General features: G+C 44.0%; 1 protein-coding gene across 4 annotated transcripts in view; it reads left to right on the top strand.

The window, feature by feature from the left end:
- The window catches only part of DDX43 (DEAD-box helicase 43), a 267,260-nt gene that overhangs the window by 153,418 nt on the left and 100,176 nt on the right, over positions 1–13,666 (top strand). For all 4 annotated transcript variants that reach the window (XM_033935444.1, XM_033935443.1, XM_033935447.1 and 1 more), the window contains exon 10: positions 6,685–6,785. In XM_033935444.1, coding sequence (XP_033791335.1) covers positions 6,685–6,785 — 101 coding nt within the window. The remainder of the gene's footprint in view (positions 1–6,684; positions 6,786–13,666) is intronic.

Raw genomic sequence — 13,666 nt, 5'->3', positions numbered from 1 at the left:
GAGTGACATGCTGATGCACTCTTGGAGGGGAATGCAGACACATTATGTATTGATACAGAGGTGTTATGAAATTAATTGTATTCTCTATTCCTAACTGAATAAATTCATAGCATTTTATTAGATTTTTTTTAAAATCACCATCATAAGAAAAGCCCTACTGGGTCAGACCAAAGGTCCATCAAGCTGAGTAGCCCATTCTCACGGTGACCAATCCAGGTCACTATTACCTGGACAAAACCCAAATAGTAGCAACATTCCATGCTACTGATCCAGGGCAAGCAGTGGCTTCCCTCATGTCTTTCTCAATAACAGACTATGGACTTTTCCTTCAGGAAATTGTCCAAACCTTTCTTAAAACCAGCTATGCTATCCGCTCTTTCAACAACCTATGGCAATGCATTCCAGAGCTTAACTTGAGTGAAAAAATATTTCCTCCTATTAGTTTTAAAAGTATTTCCTTGTCCCCTATTCTTTGTAATTTTTGACAGAGTAAAAAATCGATCCATTTGTACCCGTTTCAATCCACTCAGGATTTTGTAGACTTCAATCACATCTCCCCTCAGCTGTCTGGTTAATAATTACAATCTTATTCATAAGTGAATCAAGATATTTTTGTTTGTGGTGATTCCTAGTACTTACTGTTAAAATTATTTTTTCCTCGGGGGCAATGTCTTCAAATTCCTAAGCCAGTGTATGTTTGATGTATGACCTCAGTCTCACATTTACTACTAACACTTGCTGTAGTACTTGCATCATGCCAAAGATCCTTCTAGAATTTTTGATTTACTTATCACATTATATTTCATCTGCCATTTTTAAGTATCTTGTCCATCAGTCTTGTATAATTGTGTGTCAATTATCAAGTTTATTTAAAATGTTTGATTTGATCGCAAAATCCAAATCCAGTGCGATTTACATTTAGTTAAAAATTAGGTTAAGATAAAAATAAAAAAACAAGACAATTAGTACTAGTTGTAATAAAATAATACATTTGAAAAAGGGAGGAGAAAAAAAAGTGGCTTAAATACAATTCATAAAATCTTGTGCACTGCACTCTTATCACCAAAATGTAAATAGGCTACTGCCAGAGCCACAACTCTATATAACATTCATTAAATTGAATTGAAAGGTTTATTATGAGGATCCAAGATGGCGTTTCCATGAGCTTGATGAGAGGATGCCAGGAAGTTCGCCAATAAATTACCTTACTTTTTTAATTGAGAACTATTACCTTTTAGTATGCCGAAGCGAAGAGGCAGGAGCGTGGCTGGGGCCTCACGGCACTCCGGGCCAATAGCTGTCGGCACTATCGACGAATTCCTGCGGCGGATGCAGGACATTACGGTGGCGGCAGATTCCCCGCTGGAGGCGCGGCAACGAGGAGAGATGCAGGCGGCCTCTTTGGGACTTGAAACAACACTCAGCCCCGACACCAGAGCACCACCCCTACAACCCCACGTTACTAGCTCTCCGAGGGAGGGAGTGTTGCCAGGAGACGGAGGATATTCTACCCCTGAGGCCAAAGAACTTGATCTAGAGAGCAGAAGTTTAGGCTCTCAGTTTTCTCATGGGAGCCTGAACCTAGAAAGTGAGGATTTAACATCTGGTGAAGCAAGAACAGTCCAGACGGAACAACGACAGGGAGAGACTGCATTTGGTGAGCAATTTGGAATAAATTTGCAAGCTTTCTTACCGCAAAAACCCCAGGAAGTTACATTAGAATCCCTTTGGGATTTGATTTCTAATTTGGGAAAGACCTTTAATTCTCAATTAGAAGGGAAAATCAAGAATTATGACACTGAAATAGGGAACTTGAAAAAAGATTTAGAAGTTTCTAAATCTTTAATGAATAATCTTCAAGAAGATATAGGATTATCAAAGAAACTTCAAGAGACTTTGATTAAAGATAATATAAATTTAAGAAGGAAAATTGAATCTTTGGAGAACTTTTCTAGGACTAATAACTTAAGATTGATTAAGTTTCCAAAAGTTTCTACGGTAACACCTAAAGATACGTTGAAACGATATCTTCAAGAAATATTGGAAATACCTGAGTCCTGCATTACCACCTATTACGCAAGTGTATTATTTACTGACTAAGACTCGAGATGCCCAATAAGTAATAAATCAAGACTCTATAAACATCTCAGCTGTACTAGATATATCTGATAGAGAAATGTCTGTTCCATCTACTTTACTTTTAACGCTTGCACTTACCCCTGACAAGAGTTGGTTAATGAGAATGTTCTATAAACATAGACAAAAAGAATTTCTTGGTTATAAGATACAAATGTTTCCAGATCTGGCAAGGGAGACTCAAAAGCGTAGAAGAGAATTAATTTTGTTAAAATCTGGTGTTCTGGCCCTAGGGGGAACTTTTTTCCTTAGACATCCTTGTAAATGCGTAATTCATTATAAAACTCAGAAGTATGTCTTTTTTGATCCTCACCAATTGACGACCTTCCTGTCCCTGTCCCGACTGGAGAAAGGAGAGTGCTAAATAGATTAGAGGTCCTTTATTCTCTGATAGCTTATGATTCTATAATGGTTGTTTCTTTTTGATGTATTCGCATTTGATTTACATCCTGGATCCATTTGAGGACTTGAGAAGATTTATATTTAGGTTACTTTAATTGCTTGTTTAATTTTCTTTTGATAATTTTCTTTTCATGAATCATCTTTCTGGTGGTCCAATGGTGTGGGAATCCAGAGCTACCAATCGATCCCTCCCTCCTTCCCTCACGGTGACTTTGCCTGCAACCAACTAACCAGCCCAAAACTAACTTACCAGTTACCATCTAAGCATCACTCAACACAATCAACAAGCGTGCAGTCGTTTAATTATCATTTTTAAACCATGCTCTTTCTAATTAAGAATCCTCTGTGTTCATCCCATACCTTTTTGAGTTTCATCACCATTTGTCTCCACTACCTCCCTCGAGAGCACATTCCAGGCATTGATCACCCTCTCCATGAAAATCATTTCCTTTTACTCCTAGTACCCTGAAGCCTCAATTTGTGTCCTCTGGTTTTACTGTTAACTATCTCTTCAAAATAACTGTTTGTATACTAATACCAAATACATACGCCCAATTCTATCATGGGACTCCACCTCACTAAAAGCAGCAGATCAGGTACACAGCCTAGGAGTATCATTAGACGGCCACCTGTCCCTGTCCACCTACATATCTCAAATAGCCTCTACCTCCTTCTGCTACCTCCGCCAAGAAGAATCAAACCTTACATCTCCAAACCTGACCTAGCCCAACTCCTCTACGCCTATGTTCTCTCCAGGATGGATTACTGTAACTCCCTATTTAATGGAATGGCCAAAAAAGATCTCAAACGCCTCCAGCGCGTACAAAATGCAGCAATCCGCCTCCTACACAACCTCAACTACCTTGACCCTATCTCCCCAGCCCTCCGTGCAGAGCACTGGCTCCCGATCAACCAACGCTGTGCTTTCAAGGCCCTGGTGATAGCACATAAAAGAATCTACGCCGCCACCCCAACATACATAGGATCCAAGCTAACCCTGCCTCCTCCGCTCTGAAACGGAGAAACACCTATGTATCCCCCCAGGAAGGTCTCTCCTGTCAGAAACTGCCCACAAACGCTCCTACAGCCACTTCATCCCCCATCTCTGGAACCAACTCCCCCACAAATCAGACTACAGAACTCTCTGATGACCTTCTGGAAAGCAGTCAGACCCTCCTCTTCAACTGAAATTCTCTAACTGCAAACTACCCCTTGACCCTTATTCCCCCTCCTTTCTGCCCTCTCCTGTACTTAAGTTGCTGTATAGTCTTTGAACTGTCCAAAATGTTTTCCATTGTGAATGTTGGCTTGTAACCCGTTCTGAGCTACTGGGAGGACGGGATAGAAATCAAAATAAATAAAATACATGTCAAGTATTTAATTGTATCAAAAAGACCTTCTTCTGCGGTCCTATTTGATGTGAACCACCAGGTTTAGTTTGCTAAAAAACCATCCAGAAATCTGTATGTGACAGAATTGTGCTAATGACACAGCCAATAGCTACTTACAGCTAGCTATTGGTTGTGTCGGTAACACAATTCTATCGCATACCACCACATCTTTACTGTGTATTATGGATTGTTTTATTGATCTGCACCGACTTTTTAATAAACAACAGTTTCAAGATCATCGATTCCATGGTGCTTGTTCTTCGTTGTTGGTTTTTCAAGTAAAGGAGGGGCATTGGTTGAATTCATCATTCAGGGATAGTATATTCTGTTGTATGGGCCCAAGAGAATGGAATAGGCTCCCTTTATATATACGTCAATGACAGAATTACTGAAACGTCATCTTTTCTGTCGGATGAAATATGGAGTATGATTTTAGAGTCTACGATGAAAGTGGGGTGTTGGTCGCCTATTTAGTTTTATTGTTTGTAATTTGTTGTATTGTTTATCTATAGTTGACGAATATATATGTAATTTTGTAACCTGTCTTGGGTAAGGGTAGGATATGAATAAATAACCATTAAAAAGAAAATTTTAGCTGGGCCTTAAATTTGTCTAAAGATAATTTGTGTCTGAGGTAGGAAGGGAAATGGTTCCCTACCATTATTGGGCATAACCTTTCATACCCTTCTAGCAGTTTTATTTTGTTAATTTTCAGCCCATGTTTATGCATCCAAGATTGAACAGGGGAAAAGTCATCCAAAAAAAAGTATATGTGCAATCGAGCATGGAATAACTGCTTGTGTCATAAATTCCACTGTCACTCCTTGTGATTTTTGGGCAAGTTGCTTAACCAGCTATTGTCTCAGGTATAGACTTACCCCCAAATTCTTTATATGGTGTCTTAAGTTGTACATACAACTTAATTATTTAACAAGCCTAATTGGTGCCAATTACCAGTTAACACCTATTGACACTAATTGGCATTCATTAGAAGTTACACACAGAACTTGATAGTTGCATTCTATAAAGCAGTGCTTATTTCCAGTGCGTGAATTTGAAAAGAAGATGTGGCCAAGAGAAAAGCATGGGCTAATCATAGGCATTCCTAAAATTTATGCACAATTCGTGCACCAGTTAGGTGCAGGCATTTAGGCATGCAGTTCCTTAGCCTAAATGCGTGAGCTTAAAAGTTAGTGAGTGAGTTAAAAGCTAAGACATGCACTGACGCTAAGTATGCCTATTGTAGAATCGTGCTAAACATAGTTCTAGTTGGTGCTGATTTTTCTTTTGTGCTGTATATAGAATCAGGCCTTTAGAGCACTGTTCTTCAACCGCTGGTGCCGGTCCGTAGAAAATTCCTGCCGGTCCGCGCAGGGCCAGCAAGATCGGATTGGGGCCATCAGCAGCGTCTGGGCAGCAACGGCGATGAGCGGCATCGGCGCCTCCCCCCTCCCCCCTCAGCGACTCAATTCAAGATTGACAACGAGCCTCCTTTTCCCCCAGCATCAACAGCACTTCAGATCGGCAACGTGGTGCTTAGTCCAAAGCTTCCTTCGGACTCAGCTTGTTGAAGTCTTGTTGGCTATGTAGGGTGTGCTGTCTGTGAGAACTTTTAGTAGCTGGAATAGCTTTTTTGTGTCTTAGGGTCCTTCTCCTATTTGTTTTGAGTAGTATGTCTTTCTTTTTTCTTTCAGTTTTTGTTTATATTTTTGGTTTGTTACTATCCATGCTGTTTTTGTGGACTCTTGGCTGCTTTTTCTCCAGATTTTGAAATATATATCCTGCTAGACACATAACTGGGGACTGCAAAGCTAAGGCAGTGCTTCTTTAGCTTCCAGCTGGCTTAAGGCTCTCTCTGACCAGGGGGCACTCCCCTAACACCATTCCTGTCATGTGTGACTGCAGTACCCTGTTAGCATGATATTTCTGTGTAGCATTTTGTAATAATTTGACTTGTTCAGTTTTCTTGATAGTAGAGGAGATAATTGTGAAGGGGAGAGCAGACAGGGGTTTTGTTGGTCCTTACTCTGTATATTTGTATTTATAAAATGACAATTGTACAGAATATTGTTTCTTTTTATACTTTAATAAAATACGTTCAATATAAAATCATAACTGAGGCTTGTGCGGATGGGGTCAGATGGTTTGCGGGAACTGAGCTCGCGGAGACGGGGCGGAAATGTGTTTTTTTAAATTTCAGTCTTAGTAGTTTGCCGGTCCACAAAATAATTATTTTATTTCTGCTGGTCCACGGGTGTAAAAAGGTTGAAAAACACTGCATTAGAGTGTAAGCCCTCTGGAGACTGAGAAATTCCTACTATATTTGTATACAACTCACTTTGAGTTACTACTGAAAAGGTATGAGCTAAATCCAAATAAATTATTTATTCTTAGACTTTTAGTAGTTCTATAAAGGTGGTTTATTTTTTTTTTGGTATTGTATCAACTTTCTTTGTAGTTTCAACAAGTGAGTTGGAATCTCCCATATTTGTCTGCTCTTTATTTAAATCCAGTTGGGCTGTTGCATCCTTCATCTCAACCTGCTTATGGAGGTAACTTCCTGTTTTTCCAGTATCCTTTGTCATTACCTCCCATTGAACTGCTTGTTCCTGAATTCTGTGTCACGATATAAATGCAGTGGTTTTAGGAGAAACAAAATCGTACAATTATAATATACTGATTTGTGTAATTACATTAAGTATTCTAATAGAATGATTTTCAAACATGTTCCCTTTTTTTTCTTTTTATATATTAGGTTTTGGATGAGGCAGATAGAATGTTAGATATGGGATTTGAACCTCAAATTATGAAAATTTTAATCGATGTGCGTCCTGATAGGCAGACAGTTATGACAAGGTGAGTCCTCATGAATTGTTCTTAAGGAGCCTGACATTCAGGTTTGATTTTCTTAAAATAGCAGGGCTTACTGGTGATTGTTACCAATGAGATGTTTAGTTTCACACATTTTCCCCTATGTAACAAAATTGACAAAGGCAGGTGAATAGACTAATCAGTTTATTGAGACATGAACTTTCAAGAACCAGGGCTCACTTTTTCAGATGCACTTAGCACCTCATTAGTCTTGTGGATGACAAAGTAGAAAGGGTTTTTGGTTCATAAAATCTCTTCATCTCTCCAAGTCTGTCCCTGAATTTTACTATTTCCTCTCCAGCTGCTGTTCCTGTTTCAGTAACTGTAGTCCAGAATGATGACATGGAATTTTAATCTTCCTGTCTATTTTCCAATATCTTTTATGAGCTATTGTACCAGATAATGTTTTTTCTTGTCACATTGGCCTTTCTTGTACAATAAACTCTGGAATCTTCACCAGTGGGTTTGTGCATTCTCTCTAGCTGTGAGTTGTAGGTACTCCAAAACAAACCTTTAGCACCTCCTGTCACGTGCCTTAGAATTCCAGTTTGTTCCTGCTACTGGTTTCTTTTCTGCTCGTGCTTCATTTTACATTTCTAGTTCTTTTAATTTGTCTTTTGGTGTGGGTTTTGCCTTTGTGCTGTGGATTCACCCTTTGGGGACATCCTTTGGCAAGAGATCGCAGACTTTGGTATTTACATCGTCTGCTTTGGGGGGGGGGCACTGTTAGCAGACCTGCAGTAAACCCCTCAGACAGCCTGCAGTTCAGATCGGGTCTCCGGGATCGGGAGCCACCTCAGCCTGGGTTTGTCCACAATAGGGTAGAGCGCAAGCTGCTGCGGTTCCGTGGAGGTACATATGTCTTCACTAATTTTCCTGTGATGTCCTGAGAATCCCTGACTGGGGTGACTGGGAAGGTGAGACGGTCAGATCTGAAAATCCAGTTTTTATCAGCTCCTGAGGATGATCTCTCTGCTTGTTCTGTGTTAGCTGGCTGCCATTGATTTATATTGCAGCACATATCTTTGTGTGTCTGTGTACTCACAAGTTTGGTGATTTTGGAGGGGTCCTGTAAAGGGGATTTGGGGGTTTTCTCTGCATGCCCTAGCCCCCCCCTTGTAAAATCTAAAAATGGCAGTTTTTCCGGGTTTCCTGTCATTTTCCCAGGCCATTTTAAGGCAAAATTGGCACCCGCAGCTGCCATCTTGGATTTTCTTTAAAACTTTTTAAAGTATATTTTTTGCCTTTAGAAACTTCATCATTGCACAGAAAGGCTCCAAAGATTGGAGGCCTATTCTAGAACTCGAGTCCGTGGATACCTTTCTACATGTACCCCGTTTCCAGATGGGAATGGTGCATTCAGTTTTGGCGGTGGTAGTGCCTGGGAAATTCTTGGCTTCCCTGGATATCCTGGAAGCTTACCTCCTCATCCTGATGTTTTAGGAGCACAGGAGGTTTTGCAGTTTCCTGTATTCAGTCGGCATTTTTGATTTGCAGCTCTGCCTTCGGGCTAATAGCAGAGCCCTGTTCTTCCACAACGATCATGGTGGTGGTGGTTGCCCACCTGCGCTTGCAGGGCTTGCTAGGCCATCCGTCCCTAGACGACTGGTTGTTCAGGGCCCCCACAATGGAGGAGGGCCGCCAGGTGGTTCACCAGGTTGTGTAATTGCTGGAGCGTCTCGGGTGCTCAACTTGAAGTAGACCCATCGAGTACCAACGCAGGCATTGGAATATCTGGGAGTCCAGTTCCAAATGGGCATGAACCAGGTGTTTCTTCCAGACTACAGGACGCTCAAGCTACGGAGTACCATTTGGGCTCTGTTGCAGGTTCTTTAGCCAACGGCCTGGCTGTACCTGCAAGTCCTGGGTCTCATGGTTGTGACCAGTGATGTGTTTCTGTGAACTGGAGTGTGGCTTCGACCTCTTTAGCGGTCTCGACTTCGCTGGGTGTGAAGCTGCCTGGGTTAGCAGCAGCCTGCAGCAGCATGCCATGATGGCTACCTCCTGTGACGCTGGTCAGAGGGCTTCCTCTGAGCGTCTTGGCCTGAGTGACCCTGATGACGGACGTATGCCTGTCCGGTTGGGGGCAAAACTGTCCCAGTGCAGAAGGAAAAACTGAAGAGGCACTATACAACAGTGAAGGGAGGAGCTGAAATATGTGAGTGACATCTTTCTGCAGCAGTTTGCGACTATAGGAAGACAACAGCTATAATACAGAATCCTATGTTTTTGCAACAGAATCTCTAATATGTGAAGTATACTATCTTTTTGTTTTTGGTGCCCCTTTTAACATGAATTCAATCCCTTAAGTTTATAGGCAGACAGCATTCATGAAGCATCTTTTTGATTCTGCTGTGGCGGGAGTGTGGGCTGCAGCAGACACTTCCTTTGTGGCCCTGGCATGTCATACCACACTCTGTGAGGATGCTGAGGAGATTGTCCTTCAAGATCTTGACTTCCTGGTTTCTGGGGTGAATTTTTTGGCAGACGCACTCTATAATATTCAGTCGATTGATCCAGTCGATTTTGCTAGGCTAGGAGCTTCTTCAGTTTCTCCAAGGAGAATGTTCTGGATTCGCCAGTGGTCGGGTGATACTTCATCTAAGACTGCGCTGAGCAAGTTGCCTTTTAAAGGTTTGCTCTTGTTTGGCCCGGGTTTGGATGGGTATGGCCAGTGCAGGACCGTAAGCCTAAGGTGCTTCCCGGTTCTACCTCGCCCAACCAGGGGGACGGGGCAGCCGAATTTTTGTCCCTTCCAGCAACCTCATAGTACGCCAGTTCCCCTGCAGTGGGATAGCGTTTCAGAGCTTCCTCCAGACCTCGCTTTGCAGGTGCAGCATGCCAACAGTCTTCCAACTCCTGACCTTCTGTCTCTTTCAAGAGAAAATTATGAGGCCAGGCTTTTGGCCTTCCTTCTGAAATGGCTAAAGATAACCTCAGGCCAGTGGGTCCTAGAGGTACTCAGGTAGGGCCTTCGACTACAGTTCTTCCAGCCGCTGGCAGACTTCTTCCTGTCCTCTCCCGAGGGAAACCGGACAGGGCCGGCAGGGTATGTACTATGGTGCACTGGTTATTGGATCTGGAGACCATAGACCTGGTCCCAAGAGACAACTTGGGCTCTGGTAGATATTTGATTTACTTCATCGTGCCGAAGAAAGACTCTGAAGATTGTAGACTGATTCTGGACCTGAAAGCAGTAAACGCCTTCCTGCGAGTTCCACGTTTCTAGATGAAAACCATGAGTTCTGTAATGGCAGCAGTGGCACCCGGTGAGTTTTTGACTTCCTTGAATCTCACGGAAGTGTACCTCCACATCCGGATATTTCTGAATCAGAGATTTCATGTTCTTGGGAGGCATTTCCAGTTCGTGGCGCTACCTTTTGGTTTGGCATCAGCACCCAGATCATTCACCAAAGTCATAGTGGTGATGGCTGCTCATCTGTGATTACTGGGTATGCTTGTACATCCATACCTCGATGACTGGCTGATCAGAGCTCCCTTGAGGGTGCAGGGCTGCTTGGCTGGAACGTCTCGGATGGGTGATCAATCTGAAGAAGAGTCGGCTCGAGCTAGCGCAGGACTTGGAGTACCTGGGAGTCCGGTTCCACACAGGAATGAACCGGGTATTTCTTCTAGAATCCAGAAAACTCAACTCAGAAGTGTGATTCAGGACATGTTTGCGGTCCAAGCACCGACAGCCTGGCAGTATCTGCAGGTGCTTGGTCTCTTGGTGGCAACCATAGATGTGATTGCCTAAGTCCTATTCAGTTATCCCTTCTGATGCGGTGGAATCCCCAGAGAGATGCACTGGGTGTGAAGATGCCTTGGTTGACTGTGGCGCGCAGTAGTATGCTATGGTGGTTGAACCCGGTCACTCTGAACAAAGGGCTCCCTCTGCAGGTCTTGGGACTGGGTGACCCTGACTACGGACGTGAGTCTCCGGCTGGGGAGCAGTTTGCATGTCTGTGTACTGGTCCAGGGCACCTGGACAGCGAGGGAAAGCAGATGGTCGATCAATCGACTGGAGCTGCGAATGATCAAGTTAGTTCTGCTGAGATTTCAAGAGAGTCTCCACCAGAAGGCCATCCATGTGTTCTTGGACAATGCGATGGCTGTTGCCTATGTCAACCGTCAAGGGGGCAAGAGGAGTCCCATGCTGGGCTTGGAGGCTCAGATGCTCTTTGCTTGTCTGCGCCTCATGTGGCTGGCATAGACAACATTCAGGCAGACTTTCTCAGTCGTCGAACTCTGGACCAGTGAGAATGGTCCCTGTCCAGGCTAGCGTTCAAGGCCATAGTGCGCCACTGGGGTTGTCCCACCTTTGATCTGATAGTGTCTTCAAAGCACAGGAAGGTGGACATGTTCTTCAGCCACTGACGGGAGGTTGGCAGCGAAGGAATCAACGCTCTAGTTCAACTTTGGGCCAAAGGGGAACTTCTATACGTCTTTTCCCTGTGGCCCATGATAGCGCGTGTGCTGCGCCGGGTGTCCTCTCAAAGGGGTCCAGTGATCCTTGTGGTTCCGGTCTGTCCCAGAAGACCTTGGTATGCAGATCTTGTGAGGTTGAGCTTGGAGAGGGGTCTGCACCTTTCTTGCAATGAAGGTTACGTAGGGCCAATTGCACTTCAAGATCTGGCCCACTTTGGTCTTATGGCCTGGCGCTTGAGCGAGCGGCCTTGAAGGCCAGGGGTTTTTTCTCTGCGGTTTTCGCCGTGCTCCTTCAGAGCAAATAGAAATCAACTGTATCGGCCTATGCGAAAGCCTGGAGGTGCTTTCGGGCTTGGTGTGCGGGGGTTCAGGTGGACCCTGTGTTACCGTCAGTTGCTCATGCTCTGGACTTCCTGCAGGCTAGCCTCAGGAAGGGTTTGGTGGTCTTTTCGCTCTGTGTCCAGATTGTGGGACTTTCCTGTTTAGGTCCCTCTTCATTCAGGGGTTCTCTGGCATCTCACCCTGACGTCCGGTTCTTGAGGGGAGCTGGGAGGCTACAGCCTTCCTTACGTCTAACGTGGCACCTGAATTTGGCCCTACGCTCCCTGATTCGTCCACCCTATGAACCCATGGATGGCATCTCTCTGAAAGAACTTGTCATTACAACTGTTTTTCTTGTGGTGGTCACTTCAGCGCAGAGAGTGTCAGTTTCAGGCTCTGTCGTGCAGAGATCGTTTTCTTCACATCACTGTCGGTGGTGATTTTGAGAACTCTTCCCTTCTCCTGAAAGTGATTTCCTCTTTCCTTGTCAACCAGGAAGTTCGGCTTGTAGCCTTTGTTCCTTTGAGTTCCAAGTCTAAGGATCATGTTTTGCGGTCTCTGTGCGGGGTCTCCTTTTGAGATACCTGGAGGCCACTAATGATTTCTAGCGAGCCTCGCACACCAGGGTCGGCCTGCTTCTAAGGCTACCATCTTGCGTTGGATACGAGTGACCATTTCTGCTGCCTGTGTTTCAGCAGTGCAGAAGCCTCCCCTTGGGGTGAAGGCTCGCTCTACCAGAGGCTTGGCTTCCTCTGTGGCGGAATCTCTGGCAGTTTCGCCTGAAGAGATTTGTAGGGCAGCCATGTGAGCTTCAATTCATGCCTTTACCGGGTTTTACCGGCTTGATGGGGCAGCTAAGGGGTGATGCGGCCTTTGGCACTTCCATTCTGGCGGTGAGCTCATCGGGCCCCCCCTGAGAATTGGGACTGAGTTCAGCCTCCAGAGGGAATGTACAAGAATGAAAGATTAGGTTTCTTACCTCTGCTAATTTTCCTTCTTGTAAATCTCCTCTGGAGGCTGAACTCCCGCCCATCTGTTTTGTCCGATTCGCAGATTGCCTCTTCAGTTACTGGTAAGCTGGCTTACTGTCTTTGACCAAACTCACTAAAAATTCCATACATGTTCCCTTGGGTTGGGTTCAAGGGTTGTCGGGGTTCCTGGGTGGGGCCCCATCTGAATTTCAGATTGTGTATATATTAGGTGGATTTCTCTGTTTTACAATTTGTACATGTTCAAATTTCTTATATATATATATATTTATTTTATTTTATTTTTTTAAGTTGGCCTTTTCTGGCCGTGGTTCCTTGTGTTTGCTGTACTCATGAGCAGAATTGACTGGTAGCGGGAGTTCCTGCACCCTCTTCTCGTTTCCTGTTTGCACTAGATATCACTGGCTTTTCGACAAACTGAGCATGACAGGAAGCTGTCAGGCAGATAGCCTAGAGGGGAGGAAACATGTTTTATTAGCCCTGCAACCTAGGCTAAAGAGGATGCAAGATCCATGAGTTCAGCCTCCAGAGGAGATTTACAAGAAGGAAGATTAGCATAGGTAAGAAACCTAATCTTTCATTGTGGGATAACAGGGGCTAGTTAATTAGATGCTACTTTTAAAGTGGAAGACAGGGGAAGTTGTCTTTTCTCTGAGATGGCTAACAGGCCTACATGGAAGCCTGTTTGTTCTTTGCTTTTTTAGAATGGCATTCATCTTTGATTGCTATTCTGTTATTTGTTTTTAAGTCACAATATTTGATTTGGAGCCCTGTACAGTGCATGTTCAAGAAGAACCAAGGTCTAGCCAACATGGACTACATGCTGCAGGGCAACATGACATTGTTCCCATGTATACAACATGGCATCAAAAGGTAATGAAGCTCAGAATGGCCCAGTGGGAGTGGGCAGATGTCCTGAACTAATACGGACTAATAACATACTTGAAGGCTAAGGGAATGGTATGAGTAGAGCCAGCCTAGGCCAGTGAAAAAGGGCCAGGTGTGAAGGTTCTCTGCCCCCCCTTCCACACACACACACGACTGCAACATCAGCTGGCTTAGGATGCAAGAACATGAAAATTTGGGGACTTTCCATTCAAATAGCTATGTGGTTTAAGATATAAAAGC

Source organism: Geotrypetes seraphini, chromosome 3, assembly GCF_902459505.1.
Source record: "Geotrypetes seraphini chromosome 3, aGeoSer1.1, whole genome shotgun sequence".
NCBI classification, from domain to species: Eukaryota; Metazoa; Chordata; class Amphibia; order Gymnophiona; family Dermophiidae; genus Geotrypetes; species Geotrypetes seraphini.
The sequence above is the reverse complement of the archived record's forward strand: the minus strand, read 5'-3'. Positions and strand labels throughout refer to the sequence as shown.